An 18190-nucleotide genomic window follows, 5' to 3' on the forward strand; every position below is an offset into this window, starting at 1 on the left:
TGTTGGTCTTCAATCTATACACTGGAGAGTAGTGACGAGTCTATTAACCTACTAAGTTCATATTGAAAGGGACAATATAAATAGAAAAATACTAAGATCAGAAACAGGTCTCTTTCACGATTAAACTAATTGGCAGGATACAGTCCCAAATAATTTATATTATTCAAGATATTTGAACACCAAAAGGTTTTTTAATTTTTATGCATATAAGATTGTACCTTGAAATGACCCTTCTTTGGCTTATACAGTATACACTAGGAGTGTATATTGGCTAGGTAAAATTGGGTTATTTTCATCCGAATTTGACTGTAAATTAAATAATAACTGTTTTTATTTTTGAGATTTTATTTGATTCTAAATTTGAGGAAATCTTACTATTTTTGTATCACACTAAAATCAAGTATAACCAGTGAAGTCTGGATTTTGATAAACTTTATATCAAAAAATTATGATGCACTTATTTATAAAAAAAAAAAAAAAAAGTATATTTGTTATCGAGAAGTTAATATCCATATTTGAATTTTAATTTGTCAATAAATTCTAATTTTATGCTTTTTTTTTATTTATTTTCTAATTCAACAAGTGTGATTAAAAACAAATTAATAAGTTTATAATTAATATAACATAATATTAAAATTAATTTAAAACATATATATATTTTTTATAAAATTAATTTATAACACATGGATCGAGTGAAGCCGAATTCTTCTGGGCCTGGACTCGATCCGGACCCGACTCTAAATAATAACTAGATCTATTTTTAAAATCCTTATCTAATAAAATCACACCAAATTAGTACCAAAAGTATTAGAGTTTGAGCTGAGGCAGACTATATACACCCCTAGAATACAAATATATTTTTCTATCCTGACCAAAGTAGGGTGCCATTAATCTTCTGAACAAATAAAGGTCTCTTAGGAGAAGGTTTTTTTATTTAAAGATTATTTATGTGGTTTTTAGTTTAGCTTTAGAGAGTATTTCTGTGTTGAGAGTTTTTATTTAAATAACTTATAAAAATAATTCTGTAACTAACCATTACAGTAAAAATTTCAAGCAAAAAATTATTAGAAAAAATATTTTTTCAATAAATAATTATTTTAATCTCTAAAAATATATGTTTTGACAAAATTTTCATTAAAAAATTAAAACAATAAAATGATCCTAAAAGAATATAGTCTTTTTGATAAAATGTATATGCTATTTTTAATCCTTAACTTATTCAATCAACCATTAACGTTTTAAGAAATTATTAATTTAACTCTAACTAGATGAATATGGAGACGAATATAGCAGAAATTGTAATAGAATTAAATTATAATTTCATAAAATATTAATCGCTGGCTAAATAAATTAAGATTTGGCCAAGTATATCTGTTAGTTTTGTTAAATAAAACATTTTTTTAGAAGTTTTTCTCATTACCATATTTAAAAAGATATTTTTGTCAAAATCTATATTTAGGTCAAAAGGATTATTTTATTTTATTTTTACATTTACTCTCCATTTTAACTATGAAACATTGATGCTGCTGGCATAACTAAATTTGTATAGAAGGAAACAGTTTTTATGGAATTTGATATCCTTCACCAGCTTATTTCTAAATTAAACATCTCCACTTTTTAATACTTATTTTCATCATGGGAATATTTATCTATTATAAATAAATTATATTACGTGTACACTATAATTAATTATTAAAATAAATTATTAGTATAAAATATAATTACATATATATTTATACATAAATTGATATAAATAAGTGTATAATTGGTGGCAAACTTTTGTTTGATACAGGACAGTTTTTCTTAACTTGCCATCATTATTCTTGCGACCGGCAACATAGTGATAAATACGCAAGATAATTATATTTGCACGGCTTAAAATTAATAATTAGGAGAGTGCCAAAGCCACTTTATTACACGTCACACTGAATGAGACTTTTGTGAATAAAAGTCAAATTTTTTTCAGCTCATCGTGACAGATGGAGTGACCTGTTTCACCACAATTGTTGCCCACAATTGACATTGAAAACGACTTTGATATTTTGGGTTTGCATTAGGTTCAAGTACTAGTTATTGTAAAGAGTGTATAATCCTCAGGCCTTGAAGCATAGTTAGCAGTTCTCTCGTTTACCTACACAAATTAACTTCTGCATATTCCAGATTCTGCATAATTATTAGATATAGAAGCAATTCAATTGTAACAAATTCAGTACTAAAATGAACGAATTACTTGCCTACTTTCTAATAAATACTATTGATTTTAGATTTTAGAGGCAATTAAGTTCCATTGCCATCTTATTTTGCTAGTTTGTTATCTCTTTGTCAAAACCAGTTATTGGTTCACAATTGCAGCTTCTTTTGCATCCTTATGAACTGTTTAAGGCTTTTAGTATTTAGAGACAATTTTGAAGGATGAGTTGTGCTGAGAGAACAAAGAGGAATCCGATTAGATGTCAAATTCAGTTATTATTACTTTTTTCCTTTTTTCTTTTTCTTTACATGAAAAGAAGGCCAAGAACAACAGCATGTTCAGAAATGATAAATAAAAAACAAACCTAGGAAATGGGGAAATCTCAACACAAAGGCTCTAGAAGCCACAACATCATCATCTACAACCCTACTCTTATATATGTACAAAGATGGTAGTAGATCACAAACTGAGTGAAACACTCTCTCTCTTAAATCTTATCTCTCTACCTAGGTTGGTGAATTGCCCTTGGACTCACCCTATTGTTCTTCACAATCTTGGGTGCCTTCTCTGCATACCTTGGAACTTCAACAAATTTTGCATCTTTCTGCCATTTCAGTGATCCCAATTTCACCAACTCTTTCCCTTCTCTTCCTTCTTCAACTCCTTCTTGCGCTGCATCAATCAAATCAATTGCATCAACAAAGAAAGTAACCTAAACCCTTTACTTTATACATCAAAATTAATCACCCCCATAACATTTCCCCCATAAAAATTAAATCTTTTTACACCCCAATACAGATATACACATGAAAACTTTACATTTACATGCCAGAACTCGAGAGATCTAAGAAAACGGTAACGAGAAGATAATGAAATCATAGCTTACTGTCAACAAGTTGATGAAGCTCACGAAAGATAGCATCTTCATCAAAATCGAAGTCGAAAGCATCGTTCTGAGGATCCTGGAAGCGCTCACGGAGCCAATAGTCGCGGAACCAGGGTGAAGAGTGAACAAGGTCCCACCATTGGTCAGAGAAATCCTCGACCGTACGGTAAGCAAGAGGAACGAACATGGGAGCGTTGGGATTCAAAGTGGAAGACGAGGATCTTGAAGCAGACATCACTTCCATTGTTGAGTGAAGAGGATAAGGATGAAAGTTTTGATCTTTGTTCTCTGATGCTTATCCATAAGGACTTAAGGGGATGCTATATATAGGGACTAAATGGTCCAAAAGGGATATGGGTCACGTGACATTAGGCACGTGACATGTATTATCCCTTACAAAAATGAAAAATTGTTTTACCAATTTACCCTTTCAAGTTTCAATCAATAAAAATAAAAGGCGTGTTGGGACATGGGTGAATGAGGGAAGATAAAAGTAGTAATTTAGTAAATTATAATTTTTAATTATAAAAATTAAAAGTTAATATTTATATCAAAAAATGATATATTTCACTAATTTAATATACAGTTAAAATTTAAATAAAAATAAATTTTTGGGACATATATTAATATATTTTTTTTCTAAAGTTAGAGAATAATTTAAAGTGTACTTTTTTTTTATCCATTACATATATAAAACGACAACTCTCAACACTTATTTAAGCGAACAAGTAAACTAAATTGGTCATTCAATCAATCAAGTTGGTTATTTAAAGTGTAACTTTGATAGCAGAATAATTGAGCGTGTGATATGACTGAGGGTTACGTGTAGCCAAAGGGGAAAAGGTATTGGGATTGGAGAAAGTAACGACTAATGAGTAATGAGGCAGCCACTGTTTTTGGACTCACACACTATGGGCCCTTTTGGCAGCCGTTGTGGTCTGCCAAACCATGCGCGCTTATCTTCGCTCCATCATCCATAATGCACACTATGTTACACGTCATTTCTTGTCTCATTCTTTTTTATTCTCACCTTCGTCGGTGATTAAACTATAAATAAATAAATAAATTATATATTTGTCCCAGTTTTTACTTATATTAATATTACTCCAAATTAAATATCTCTAACTTTTGGAAGCCTTCCACCTAAAAATAAGCTGACAGTGTGTCCCCATGCAGATTCTTTGCATTTCGGTTTCAATTTTTACTATGCTTTACAAATAAATCTTGTTAAATGTAAAACAAAATTAATTATTAAAATAAAATATATATTAAAAATAAATTAAATTATTTATATATTTTTTAAATATATAGTAATTAATTTTAATAGTTGGTTTTAGTAGATAATTAGTATTTTAGTAATTTGTATAAGATAAGATAATTGAGAAAGCCTAAAACCATAATCATTAAAAAAACATATTATCATGCTCTTCCAAAATGTTACTGTGCAAAGTCATCCATGTTAGATCTCTTCGTTTCTTATTTCCACATCTAAATAGTATTAGATGCAATGCAAACGGAGTTACTATACAACAAATGCACCAAAAAATTCATCTTTTCTTTTGATTAAGTATTAAGAATTATATGTACTTTTCATATAACTCAAATATATATTTTATATTTTATTATATATTATATAGGAATAGTTAATTAGTGATTAATTTTTTTTTGTATATATAGGATAATCGTAAATACTTTTTTTGTATATATAGTTAATTTATAATTTGGTAAAAAATAATTTAAAATAATGCGAACAACAATAAGTTTATAAAAATTTGAAAATGTGATAAAAATAATAAAAAATTATATTTTTGATAAATGATAAACGACTTTTATAATTAAAAAATAACTTGCATATTTAATTCTAATTTTATAAGAATATAAAGATAACTATTTAAAAGATACAACCCAAAAAAAAAATTCAATTTCTAATCTTTTAATTTTTTTTTTAAAAATCGACAAAAAGAATAGGAAAAAAAATACCAAACATAACACCACCAAATTTTTACAATATACATCTAAGATCAAGTTACTTTTGTTATTTTTTTTTAATTTTTCGAAATTATAATAAGGACATATCACTCTGTCATGAAGAGAATGTTAATCTATGTTTAAGGGTGGGACTTATGTTTATGTTTAGACAAAATTAAATGAAGGCAAAACTGAAGTGCTAAAAAGCAAGTGTTGAGTGTTAGAGAAAGGAAATAGAAAAAACAAAAGTACAGTGTATCCTTGACGTATAAAAAATTGACACGTGTTGAGTTGCCTGGTCCCCTAACACCTTCAGCATAATCTTAACCTTAGCCATCACAAACTGGATTTGGTTGTGCAGAGTGCACTTCTATCTTCCAATCAAACATGTCATCATCATCATCATCATCAGCTCTCAAAATTGGCATAGTTGGATTCGGCACCTTTGGCCAGTTTCTGGCAAAGACTATGATCAAACAAGGCCACACTCTTACAGCTACTTCAAGAACTGATTACTCCCAACACTCCCTCCAACCTGGCATCCAATTCTTCAGGTAAGGAACAACGACTTCCACTCTTCTCAATGAAGTTTCATTGATTGATTCATGTTAAGGAAACTTTCAGGGATGTGAATGAATTCCTTGAGGCTGATAATGATGTCATACTCATATGCACATCCATTATTTCTTTATCTGGGGTTCTTGATTCTATGCCAATTTCTTCTCTGAAGCGATCATCAACACTCTTTGTTGATGTTCTTTCAGTCAAAGAGCACCCAAGAGAACTTCTTCTGCGGGTAAATACATGCTTTGGTTCTTAGTTAAGTTGGATAATTTGGACCATTGGTTTTTTTTATTCCTCTAGTATTGTTTGATAGAAATTGCCAGAGGAATCAGACATTCTCTGCACTCATCCCATGTTTGGCCCAGAAAGTGGTAAAAATGGGTGGAAGGATCTCACTTTCATGTACGATAAAGTTCGAATTCGAGATGAAGTTATCTGCTCTAATTTCCTCAATATTTTTGCAACCGAGGTAGTCAATGCTCTTAATTAACTTTGACAATTTTGATCTGTAAGTGCTGTGAGACTTTACTAAGAATAATTTTTTCTGGAGTCAAAAGAAATGAAGAACAAAACAACTATCTATGTCGAGTTAGTTTCGAACAAAATAATCTTCAGATCCTGCACAAGAACATGACACAAGTATAGGGTGATGTAATAATCCATGTGAAATTGTTATTTATTGAACAGGGTTGCAGGATGCTACAAATGACATGTGAAGAACATGATAAACTTGCTGCTAAGAGCCAATTTATCACACACACTATAGGAAGGTATGCAGATTTCTATACATTTAATTTAATCATTAAAGATATGCTCACTAGATACAACTTTAGGATTTTTTTTTTTTAAACAGGACATTGGCAGAAATGGATGCTAAATTCACACCTATTGATACAAAGGGCTTTCAGACACTTGTTCAATTGGTACACTTCTAATTATACACTTTCCAAACCTAGTCATGAAACAATCTTAGATAATAATTTGACACTTGACAATGACAACTTAATTGCAGAAGGACAGCACCATGAGAGATAGTTTTGATCTGTATAGTGGATTATTCTTGCATAACAGATTTGCTAGACAAGAGGTATGGATCTCAAAACTTTTAAAGTAAGCTGTATTAGAGAGGAAAGAAATAATCATTCATTCTATCGAGCAATAAACCACATAAATAAACTCATCCATCATGCCAATTATGCAGCTGGAAAACCTAGAACATGCCCTACACAAAGTGAAAGAGATGCTGGTTCAAAGGATGAGTGATGTGCTGGGTACAGAGAAGACTGCATAATTCTTTAGTAAAGTTTGTGTAGGTACAATAATCTCTTTATACCAAGGGAGTAAAATAGTGATTTTTCTCATTGATTAATGGGGATCATTAAGATTTCATAATCCCTTAACTTTTATGGATATTCATTTCTTGGACACTAAAATGCCTTCTTAGTGGTGGAGGTCAATCAATTTCATTTATAATATAATAATTTGTTCACAATCATCCCGTTGTATTAAGGTTCAGTTTGGATAAATAATTTAAATAAGTTCTTTTGGAAAAAGAGCTTAAAACATAAGGACTTTTATTAAGAGCAGCTTATAAATAAGTTATTTTGTGTTTTGATTTTTAGTTATAAAAGTACTTAATTTGAAGTTGTAGCATTTGGATAAATAACTCAAAAAATAATTTTTTTATAGAAGAGAATGAATATTAAAATAATGATAACAAATACTTTCTAATATTAAATGTTGATTTTATATAACCTAATCACTAATATTATGTATGATATGGTAGGTGAAAATAAAAAATAAATATAAAATGTGTGTCATGTATATTTTGTTGCTATTTTTTATTTTACTCCTATTAGAACTCTCTTTTCCTTGATTGAGGTCAAGAATTTGCTATAATTAACTATGAAAATAATAGCAAGCTATAAAATCACATGTGAAAAAAATAAAATTAAAACTGAAATTTCATACCATAGTTAAATACAAATTTAATAATAAAAAATAGAGTGATAAAATGATAACAAAAATACTTAGAAGGAATATATGCAGTAGATTGTTCAGATGCAATATTGTTTGAAAATGAAAATGGTGGTGGAGGATCAATACTTCCTTCAGATGAATCATTACATGAAAATGATGAAGTTTGTAACATTGTGTGAGAATGATGGTGGAATGATGATGGAATGCCAGTACTTCTAGCAGACCTTGCGTGAAAATGGTGGTGAAGGGTCAGTATTTTTCACAGAGTCAAGAAGGAAAGTAGATTTTTTTTTGTTTTGAAATTAATTTTTTTAAGTAGATTTTTCACAGAGAAGTCATATATTTCTACTTCTTCAAAAAGTTGTAAATTAAAAGTTAAAAGCTTTTTTAAAATGGTGCCAAACACGCAGATTGTGACTTTTCATAATCCAAAAGTTAAAAAAAAAAGTAGTTTCTGCTACTTCCCAAACGGGCTCTAAGAACTATATATGGACACAGTAGATGTGATCAGTAGGTTATTTTATGTGCTCTGAGATCATTCAGCCCAAAAAAGAAAATGTTTGCACATTGTTACAATGCTGGTTCAAATATCTCTAAGCAAGCTAAGCACTATAGAACTAGAAGTTGCCTTGTAATATCTCATGCAAATTCTTATAAAGGACTCCTTGCCAATATAGCGGTACCATTCATTATTTCTTGACTTATTTGCGGCCGAAAAGAAAGAATAACCAGACTACAAATGAATTTGTCATATCAGCTGCTCAAGAAATGATGTCACATGACTCATCATTTGATATTCTGGAATGCAGGTAAGACAGCCATAAGAGGATCTCCATAACCAACAGCCTCTGTAAATCATAAACAGAAAAACAATAAGAATTCACAGTTATGAATATCAAACTGCACCTTAGTCTTGGTGGTTGCAAGCTGCAAGTTGCAACTAGGCACTAGGCAGGATGCAGGAAATCATGAATAACAATCAAAGGGACATTGGAGAGGTAGATCATAAGCATTAAGTTAGTGAATAACCCATGAAACTCGTACCCCAGCTGTAGATTTTTATGGTAATTTACTAATTTATAATGAACCATGTTAATCTTGATTATCCCATAGCTTATAGGAAAGTTTTCAAGTATACCGGTATTCAGTGATTTTTAACAGTTGATTTTAATTATTATATAAAATCACTGAAACACCGATGTACCGGTACACTTGAAAATTTTCCTAACTTATATCATTTAAAAAGTACAAGCGAAAGAACAGGCACACAGTTTGTAAAGTGTGTTTAGTTTCACTCATGTCTTCTATGTAGAAGAATTCAAGATCTTCATGGATATGATGTGACTTTGTCAGTTAACACGTGAAAAGATTTTAGGCTAGTACCAACCATAAATTCTTCAATATCTTAAATAGTCATTTTTATAGTTAGGCTAGTACCAACCATATCATCCAAGTTACTAGAATATCTTACAAAGGTGGGAAAAGGCTAAGTACTAAGTCTCCCTAAGATGGTAGAATTCAGTTTAGAAAAACAAGTTTAGGACTTCTACTACTACTATCTCAAAAGTCATATATTATAACTTAATTTCGGTGGACACTACCTCCATCCTGAAAGAGTAGCTTGAACACCTCTCCAGACACATCTGACTGCAACATTTAAATTTAACCCAAAAAAAAAAATAAGAAAAAGGTCAGTAGGAAGTAGACATTTCAGAATTACTCAGGATTAAAGAGGCTAAGAAAAATCACCTTAACAGGAAGTGAAGTGCCAAACTGATCCAGATACCCTATTACTTGGCCTTCTTTGATGTAATCACCCTGTATATGTCAAAATTAAAAGGCAAAACAGAAGGAAAAGAGAAGATATTGCAGAAATGATAGTGCTGAATCAGGAACATGGTGATAAAGTGATTTGTAATCGGTCAAATGAACTTTAGACCCACAAAAATCATGACTATGCAACTATATGATAGCATATATATAATTAACTTAGTAGAAAATATAACTAAATTATATTTGTATTCCCAGGATAAAATATATCATTTATATCTTTCATTCATAAGTTTGCATGGAAAGAAAGGCCAATTTGTTAGAACATACTACAAATTTTCCAAATTATGGATCAACTTAGAGAGCCTAAGATACATTTCATTTATGTAGTTTCCACAAACAAAAACATCAGTCATAAACTCATAATTGGTTGATTACTTAGAAACAGAATGGTGGAGAGTGGAGAAAGCAGCATGCTAAATGTACCTCTTTACAGATAGGAGGCTGCTTCTTCCCTTTCACTGTCCTACCTCTTCGGAATGAACCAACCTGACAAAAGAGACAGAAAATGAAAATAAAAATCCACTCTAAAACTCTACAAGGCTTTAAGTAGACAAAATAAACCAGTAAAAGCAGAGTTCAGCGGAAAACAGTTAAAGATACCGTCGGGGATGACACAAGGACATAAGTATTGGGACCAGAAGCATCCAGTGCTGCTAACTTTGATGACTTCACGGTGGCATCATTCAGAAATGGATTGGTCTTCGCTGGAGATGGTTTTGGTGGTTGTGGTGATGGTGCTGGGGTAGCAGGTGCTGATTCCACCATAGGTTTACTTGGAACATGTGGTGCTGTAGTTGGTGAAATGTTGGATAAAGGAGCTTTGACTACTCCAATGTTGCGTTTCATATGCATCTCAAACTCTCCAACCTATCAAAATAAAAGTCAACTAAGGTCATAAACAAACCGATACAGAACTCTCTTCCATGTAAAGGAAAAATGTGTTATATATTCAGATAGGATTTTAGTCTCAATAAACATCACTACCTCACGTCTGAAAAAAAAATTGTGCTGAAATGGACAAAAGCTCCATTATCCAATAATTTGCCAAATGATATGTTGGTAATTTAAAATTAATATTTTTAAAGCATAGGAAACATGTTTTTCATTTATATCATAAAATAAGGAAGGAAAAGTGAAATCATGCAATTTACATGAATAAGTAGGTGAAGGATTGAGTAAATCACTTAAATTGAGCACAAATTATATCATAAAATATGGGTTTATCAACCTTCCCACACTTAAACAATAGCATGTCCTCATGTTAAATCCAAGAGAAAAGGTGAAGTTAGAATGGTAGAATCTCATGCAATGCAATCTATTCTAAATGCAAACTACCTACATGAATCATGCAATTTTAATTATCATCCACCTATATATATTCATAATTTCATACCAAACAATTAGACAGTAAAAGGGAAAGCAGAAAACCATACCCTCCTATAGCCTATAGGATACAGTCTAACATTCATTTCATTTATATCTGAAAGTGATTTCAAATTTTACAAGAGCAGAAAACAAGAGAAGAGAAAGGTCACCTTTACTTTCAATTCAGCAATCTGAGTCTCATCACATACCTCTGTGACCAAAGCCTGATCATAACCAGATGAGACAGGAAGAGTTACAAAGATAATGATAGATTGTGATACAATCGTTGTCAAACCTAAGCTCTGTCGTATGTCCAAAAGACATCTCATGCAACATATAACTTTGTATCATAGGATAATGAAGAAAAAAATGTTGATGCCCAGTCATGTTTGTGGTTCGGATTTCAGAGTACTTCTAGGGGATTTTTAGAGGTTTAGAACCATCCTGTGACATGGCTATTTCATAAAGCTTTTTTATTTGTGGCCACATTATTGCTGATTACCATCAAGCATATAATTATCAAGAATCAGAGAAATGAAATGTCAAGAAAATTAAAGGATGGATGGCTGTAGACCTCAAATCCATAAGGAAAACTTGCAGCTTGTGAAGGATTTTTCTCCGTAGGAAAGCTTTGCAAAGAAGCTGCATCGTCATAGCATGATTATCAGGCCTTTAAAAGAAAGAATGTCAAGAAGCAAACTACTTTAACTGCCAACTTTTTTAGAGTATAAAAGAGTTATAACATGTAACTACCAAGAACTAATTCTCGGTTAGAACATTAACCTTCAGCAGTAACATACCATACTTTGCATTGATATATTTGTGAACTTTCAATTTCAATAACGATAGTAATGGAACAATTCCTTCATCTATTTTTTTCAATACAAATATAAAACTGTAGAACTTGTACAATTGATAAAATAACTGCTATAAAAGTTTGAAATCTTCAACCAACAGCCATGAAGAACAAAGACAAGTACACGATTCATTTAAATACGAAAAAATAACCCACCATCAGACTTGGAGAGGCTGATGGGTTCAGCTGTTTTCTGACATGATACTTGTGTTCGCTTCCACTTGGTGGATCGAGAATCCATGTGCTTCTCACCCATGGTTAAGCTCTGAATCAAAAGCCTACTTTCAGAGCTCCTTCCAGCATTGTGGATGGTAAAACCAGAATTTTGAAGTGAGGGCTGAATATGGGACATGGTGCCTATGGGAGCCAAAGTTGAAATATAATGATTAAAGTATCTAATTGCAATTCTTTCCATTCCGATCATTACGTATGCATTGATAGTAAGAAATAGATGTATGCATACATAATATGGAAACAACAACACCTAAAGTGATGGTAACTTAACAAACAAACATAAAAGGTTAAATTCGCAAAATTATACATTGTAATAAGCCAAATCTAAAGCAATGGACCATTAAAGAAAGCTAAACCAATTACAAAACTAATTAACTCTGAAATGAAAAAAACATTACTACTATATTAATCCAACAGAACCACTTAATCCAAAATCAATAATACATTAAGTTCATACACGATTCGATTCCGATCAAGTATATATTAACAATTTTCACTTTGTTTTTTCCTATAAAAAAATCAAAGATGAAATGCTATAACAGCGAGATTAAAGATCACAAAGAAAACAGAAGCGCAGCTGGCAAAAAAAAGTATCAAAATATGAAACACATTCAGAGAGAGAGAGAGAGAGAAGAGAGTGAAAATTAATACCGAATGCGAGAGAGAATGGAGCGAAGGAATTGAGATTTTGCAGAAAAATGCAGCGAGCGATGAAATGGTTAAGAGTGTTAATAACGATTTAAACGTCTTTCTTTCTTATTGCCGTGGGCTTCGATATCTTCGCCTTCTCTCATCCCATTCTCCGTTACACTTCGCACTCCCTCCATTTTTCTTCTTGTTGTTGCTAACATGCGCCCTCTTACGTGGACTTGCCCCCATGGTGCATGCATGCTCCTCTTAATTTATTTCTTTTCTTAGTGAAACTCATATATGTTTATAAGTTAAATTAATGATTAATCATGGACATAAAATAATATGCAGACTCATATTCAATTATTTTCGTATAAGTTGGATAGTTGAAATTTATTAAATAATAATTTAATTAAATATGTTAAATTATTTAACGATTTCTTATAAATACATGTAAATTTTTACAAAAAAATTATTGGTGACTTAAATGTAATTTTATGTGAAAAGTTAATACTATTGGATAATTTTATACATTTAACTAGGGTTGGAAGTGAGCCGAGCTGAGCCGAACTAGACTAAGCTCAAGCTCGGCTCACGAAAATTAAGCTTGGCTCACGGCTCGGCTCATTAACAATCGAGCTTATTTCTTAAGCTCAAGTTCGGCTCACCAAAAGCTCACGAGCTGGCTCAAATAAGAGAAACATAGATACATAATCTATAATTTTATATCAATAAATTATAACTTATATATTTTTAAAAATATTTGAAAAGATCAATTTTATATATTATTTATCTATCAATAAATTATAAAATTTTTATTTATGTTCTATATTAAAATTATATGTAAAAAATAAATATAAATATTAAATAATTAAGTATATATATATAATCGAGCCAGCTCACGAGCTAATGAGCTGAGCTTATCCAAGTTCAAGCTCGGCTCATTTAATTTATGAACTCAATTTTAGGCTCAAGCTTGGCTCACCAGCTCACGAGCTTAGCTTATCGAGCTGCTAACGAGTCGAGCTCGAGTTGGTTTATGAGCTGGCTTGACTCACTTCCAGCCCTACATTTAACTAAACAAAATAATATAACATATATTTATGATTTAATTATCATTTTCATACAAAGACATTTTTGAATTATTTTGTATATCGCAAAACTTTAACATGTTCTCAATTACTTTGGTAGAATAAAAATATTAGTTTGTACTTTAATATCAATAGAATATAAAGATGTTATTATAATTTATTTAAAAAACATATTATATTATATATATATATTTCTATGTTTTATAAAAAAATAATTAGGAGTCTTAATTTATCCTTATAACTCTTAGATAAAGAAAGTTTTAAATTTTTGTTTTATCTTTTTAATGTTTTTAAAAAATAACATATTTTAAATTTTTATTCTTTTAAATATTAGAAAAATAATTAAAAAAATAAATTAAGATTTAATTATTATTTTATAAAAAATTGAAATAAATATGTCCGTATTTTTCATGTCATATTATCCATGTCAATACTAATAATTAATGTTCATATATTAAAAATAAAAAAAAATTGTTTATTTCAAATTTTGATTTTATCTTTTATCCGCATGCATGCTGTTGCAAGGATACACAAAACTCTCTCTAGTTTAAAAATATTCATTAGTAAAACAAGAATAACAAGATTCACACATGTGAATCATACACAAGTGAGGAAAATTAACCAAATGTACAAATCATATCACACCATTATTTAATTTAGATTTAATTTTTCTCTTAGCACTACATCACATCTGGCAGTTAACGGCGGTTATAGAAACGGATAGCAGCGGTTGCTAACTCGTTAAAAGATAAGGTGTGGCAAAATCTTTAACAGCGATTAATAATAACCGTTGAAATAATCGCTGTCAGGTATCATTTAGCAGCAGTTTTTGTAAACCGTCCCTAAATGTCTGCCTCTGCCATTTTTCTTGTAGTGTATAGTAATATAATAAGCTAAAGCTAAGGAATGTTAACATGAAGTATCTCCCTAAACTCCAACCTCCTAGTTTCATCATAGAATGTCTTATACTTGTTAGGCCAATATGTCACCCAAATCCAACCCCTAATCTCCCACTCCATTGTTTTGCCCTTAGCACCTTTATCAACTTTCCAACACACACTCTCTCCATACTCATCCCCAGCAAAAATAACCCCTCCTTGCCTAGTAAAAGGTCTATAAGCACTAGAGTATCTATCTTTAAACCATGACTTTGGATTCACCAATGCAATCTTTGAAGGCTTTGATGAGAACACTTCCCTACCATCAATGCTATCATGGAGGATCCAATTCAAATTCGCGCTATAGCCGTAAACGGATTGCTCGAATTTCCAAGGCTTTAGGCTCACGGTCGACGACTCGCCGGCCGAAAAAGTGAGCCCTACTTGGGGATTTGGTGGCTGGAATGAGGCTTCTATGCCTCTTTCCATGCCAATCTCTATTGATGGATTTTCTGAGGACTTGCCAACCGATAAGCTCAACACTTGGTGTTGGACCATGGGAGTAAGTTGCAACAATATTCTTGATGGGAAATATTTCTCAGATGCTCCTGCTCCTCTTTCTCTCAAAAGGCTATCATCTACTAGTTTCAATACATCACACCTATTGCAAAATAACAATTAAAAAGCAGTTTAACAAAATATACTAAACTATTTAATCTTCATACAAAATATTTTTATACAAGTAATGAACCTATTTAAATTTATAATACAATACAATTACAAAAATCAAAATCCAAAACCTTCAAAATTACTGCCAATAAGCTATAGTTCAAATGACTGTCTCCTCATACTTATTTAGAAATCGCAGGTTTGAGTCTTCTTTTCTTTGGTTAAAAAAAAAATTACTTCAACATACACTGTCTATTATTTAAAATTTAATTTTGATGTACTATAAAAAAGTTACATATATATCTAATTATTTAATGTTATATCGATAAAATTAACTACTTTGATATATAAATTTTATAAAATAATTAAAATATTTAGAAAAAGTTCTTTCAATCTTTTTAGAAAAGATTGTACAAAATATAGCTATTATATATATGTATATAAAATAAAGTAGAAGTGAGTTTGTGTATATATGTTTTGATGGTTATTTTTAGCTAATTCTCCCATAAATAGAGGGTTAGATATTCTTTATGACTTGTCTAATTGTGATTGGAGAAATTCAAACTCCTTTAAAATGAAAAAGATTGATAAAGTAATAGAGTAATATTCTAATCACACTTGAATTAAGATAGTGTGACTCACAGATAATAAATATTATAAATTAAAGATAGTTAAAATATTATATTATCACTTTATTAACATCCTCACTTTAAAATTTTTTTTTATCATGATTAATGCTAATTATCTCTCTAATCTTAATTTTAAAAAGTAAATTACTAAATTAGAAATTTTTTTATCATGATTAATGCTAATTATCTCTCTAATCTTAATTTTAAAAAGTAAATCACTAAATTAGAAAACTTTTTTTATCATGATTAATGCTAATTATCTCTCTAATCTTAATTTTCAAAAGTAAATCACTAAATTTGATAACATTTATTATGCTTTAGCGATTTAGTTTTCAAAATTAATGTTAAAGAGATTGTTAGAATTAATAATCATGATAATACATTTAAATTCTTTCCATTATAATTAGATAAGTCATAAAGAATAGTTAACCTCCTATAAAATAAGAGGATTGGCTAGAATTTACTTGATTTGTAAATATACCAAATCTCTAAAAGTGGAATTAATTAAAGAAATGTGTAACGATAATTGATGGAATACCTTATGTTGTCAATGTTGACGATTATGTCAATCCACCTTTCTCTGTTCAAGACTCTGTGATTGAACTGAAGAACACCTTCAAGTTGATGATACTTAAGAGAGAATTGAAGCCTCTCATCAGCTGCTAAATAATGATGGTGATTTGAATGCACAACATCCATGCTTATAACAGGGCAATACAATTGAACTTTCCATAACCCAAGAGTTGAGAATGAATAAGAGTACAAAGGAGATGGTGTTCTCATCATGCTATGATTAAGAAGATGTGGTTCATGTTGTTGAGTCTCCACAATCCAATTAGTTATTGCAAGGTTTATAGAACGCATCCATTGTTCTTCTAGATTGTTCCCCAACATCTTCATCAACAACTTGGATGCTTGTCTTGATTGACAACCTTGTAAGTTGTTCTTCAAAGTAGTAAGACATGTGGATCTAATATCCAAAGGTGCTTCATATATGCAAACTAGGAACAACAAAGTGAGGAATGCAAGGTTGAAGATTTCTTCAAAGTTTGGAATATTATTTGGATTTGAATATGGGAATTTTATGTAGGAGGTGTTGGTGTTTTTGTTGGGGCCATAGTGAAGGATATCTTCAATGAAATTAACAAGGAGATTGGAAATGGTTTCTTCACTATCTATGAGCCTCATGGTTTTTGGATTTGGTTTGAAGGGTTTTGAGGTCCATAGAGAGATGGGGATGCTAAAATCAGCTACAATTGCAAAGATTACTTTATTTGGGGTTTGGTGATTTTTGGCTATGGTGAGAGAGAGAGAAGGTTGTGATGATTTTGATGAAGAACATATGGTTAGTGACATGGAAATTGTTCTCCATTCTGAGATTGGTGGAAGCTTTTGAATCCAGCAATAAACATCAGGGAATTTGCAATAAGCCATTTGCTTTGCTACCAATAACTTAGTCAATAGTTTAGTTGGGATAATTTTTTTCTCCATGCCTACTATATATAGAGTTTAATTTTGATACACTAACAGTGTAAAGCGTTTTGTATAGTCATACAATCACATCCACTCTTTTAAATGATCATTCATGCTGTTAATGTAAAAGATAGTTATTTTTATTGATGTGACATTACATAATTAAATATACATATAAAATTGTATTTACTGACAGTGCATCAAAATTAAATTTATGTATATATGCATAAAAGTTTTTTTTCCATGTACGGATACTAAAATCATATATAAAAAATTACGTGTTGATAAAATTATTAATTAAAAAGAATTAACAGATAGACCTAAAAAAGTTTTAAAAAAATAATTTGAAGGACAACTAAAATTTTAATTTGGCAATATTTTTTAAGTAATGATAAAATTAAACTTATATTTTTTTATATTTTTATAATACTTTTTACTTTTATTTTTAAATTAAAGATATTTTTAAATTAAAAATGTTTTTAAATATAAACAATAATAATATTAATTTAATTTAGTAAGTGTTACTAAAATTATATAATTATTGTAACTATCGTTACAGTCACTATAACATGCAACCTATTTAAAAAGTTGGTATTTGTCTACAACACTAATAAAATTGTTATACAAATAATGTTTTTCTTTTTTTGTGTAATAAATGATTTTGTTCAGTAATTGTATCATACTTCATTATTTATTTGTTTATTTGATCTTGAAATTAATACACACTATTTTATCAATAGATAAAATACAAGATTTTTATATAATAAGTTTCATCTATATATAATAAGATTTTTATACACGTAAACGATGCAAGTATATATTAATCCAATGCTTATTTAGTAAAAAGAATAAGTTTATTAAGAAAAAAAATATAGGTTGTATCAGATGAATAAGATTAAAAAATAACATAACCACATGCAAAAAATTTATATAATTTAATTTT

At 30.1% G+C, this 18190-nt stretch overlaps 4 protein-coding genes and 1 pseudogene across 5 annotated transcripts in view; 2 read left to right on the plus strand and 3 right to left on the minus strand.

Moving 5' to 3' along the window:
- LOC107609903 (protein P21 pseudogene) overlaps positions 1-485 on the plus strand; it is a 133720-nt pseudogene extending 133235 nt beyond the window's left edge. The window contains exon 4 of the transcript XR_015892085.1: positions 411-485. The product of XR_015892085.1 is annotated as a protein P21 pseudogene (transcript). The remainder of the gene's footprint in view (positions 1-410) is intronic.
- Positions 486-2446: 1961 nt separating this feature from the next.
- On the minus strand, positions 2447-3536 carry LOC107609510 (protein EARLY RESPONSIVE TO DEHYDRATION 15). Its single transcript, XM_088493622.1, has 2 exons — positions 3078-3536; positions 2447-2863 (listed from the first exon to the last, which is right to left on the minus strand). The coding sequence occupies exons 1-2, from the start codon at positions 3319-3321 to the stop codon at positions 2694-2696; spliced, it is 414 nt and encodes a 137-aa protein (XP_088349748.1). The 5' UTR covers positions 3322-3536; the 3' UTR covers positions 2447-2693.
- A 1637-nt stretch (positions 3537-5173) lies between these two features.
- On the plus strand, positions 5174-7104 carry LOC107609247 (arogenate dehydrogenase 1, chloroplastic). The gene is made up of 7 exons (XM_016311133.3): positions 5174-5599; positions 5670-5841; positions 5923-6078; positions 6297-6379; positions 6463-6532; positions 6622-6696; positions 6811-7104. Exons 1-7 carry the CDS (start codon positions 5433-5435, stop codon positions 6898-6900), a joined length of 813 nt encoding a protein of 270 aa, XP_016166619.1. The 5' UTR covers positions 5174-5432; the 3' UTR covers positions 6901-7104.
- A 989-nt stretch (positions 7105-8093) lies between these two features.
- LOC107609246 (uncharacterized) lies at positions 8094-12734 on the minus strand. The gene is made up of 9 exons (XM_016311132.3): positions 12529-12734; positions 11800-12000; positions 11362-11429; positions 10958-11011; positions 10023-10289; positions 9846-9908; positions 9339-9407; positions 9191-9236; positions 8094-8437 (listed from the first exon to the last, which is right to left on the minus strand). Exons 2-9 carry the CDS (start codon positions 11993-11995, stop codon positions 8376-8378), a joined length of 825 nt encoding a protein of 274 aa, XP_016166618.1. The 5' UTR covers positions 11996-12000; positions 12529-12734; the 3' UTR covers positions 8094-8375.
- A 1405-nt stretch (positions 12735-14139) lies between these two features.
- Positions 14140-17244, minus strand: LOC107608141 (uncharacterized). Its single transcript, XM_016310023.3, has 2 exons — positions 16313-17244; positions 14140-15137 (listed from the first exon to the last, which is right to left on the minus strand). Exons 1-2 carry the CDS (start codon positions 17206-17208, stop codon positions 14498-14500), a joined length of 1536 nt encoding a protein of 511 aa, XP_016165509.1. The 5' UTR covers positions 17209-17244; the 3' UTR covers positions 14140-14497.
- Between the last annotated feature and the right edge of the window lie 946 nt (positions 17245-18190).

Source organism: Arachis ipaensis, chromosome B7 (assembly GCF_059453495.1).
Source record: "Arachis ipaensis isolate K30076 ecotype BB chromosome B7, ASM5945349v1, whole genome shotgun sequence".
In the NCBI taxonomy this organism is placed as follows: Eukaryota; Viridiplantae; Streptophyta; class Magnoliopsida; order Fabales; family Fabaceae; genus Arachis; species Arachis ipaensis.

Coding starts and splice junctions, on each gene's coding strand:
- LOC107609510 (XM_088493622.1), bottom strand. CDS start 3,321: ATGGAAGTGATGTCTGCTTCAAGATCCTCGTCTTCCACTTTGAATCCC. Junction 2,864..3,077: donor GCTTCATCAACTTGTTGACA/GTAAGCTATGAT, acceptor TGATTGATGCAG/CGCAAGAAGGAGTTGAAGAA.
- LOC107609247 (XM_016311133.3), top strand. CDS start 5,433: ATGTCATCATCATCATCATCATCAGCTCTCAAAATTGGCATAGTTGGA. Junction 5,600..5,669: donor CCTGGCATCCAATTCTTCAG/GTAAGGAACAAC, acceptor GGAAACTTTCAG/GGATGTGAATGAATTCCTTG. Junction 5,842..5,922: donor CAAGAGAACTTCTTCTGCGG/GTAAATACATGC, acceptor ATTGTTTGATAG/AAATTGCCAGAGGAATCAGA.
- LOC107609246 (XM_016311132.3), bottom strand. CDS start 11,995: ATGTCCCATATTCAGCCCTCACTTCAAAATTCTGGTTTTACCATCCAC. Junction 9,408..9,845: donor AGCCTCCTATCTGTAAAGAG/GTACATTTAGCA, acceptor TGACATATACAG/GGTGATTACATCAAAGAAGG. Junction 8,438..9,190: donor GCTACTCTTTCAGGATGGAG/GTAGTGTCCACC, acceptor TATGATTTACAG/AGGCTGTTGGTTATGGAGAT.
- LOC107608141 (XM_016310023.3), bottom strand. CDS start 17,208: ATGGCTTATTGCAAATTCCCTGATGTTTATTGCTGGATTCAAAAGCTT. Junction 15,138..16,312: donor GTCAACATTGACAACATAAG/GTATTCCATCAA, acceptor ATTTTGCAATAG/GTGTGATGTATTGAAACTAG.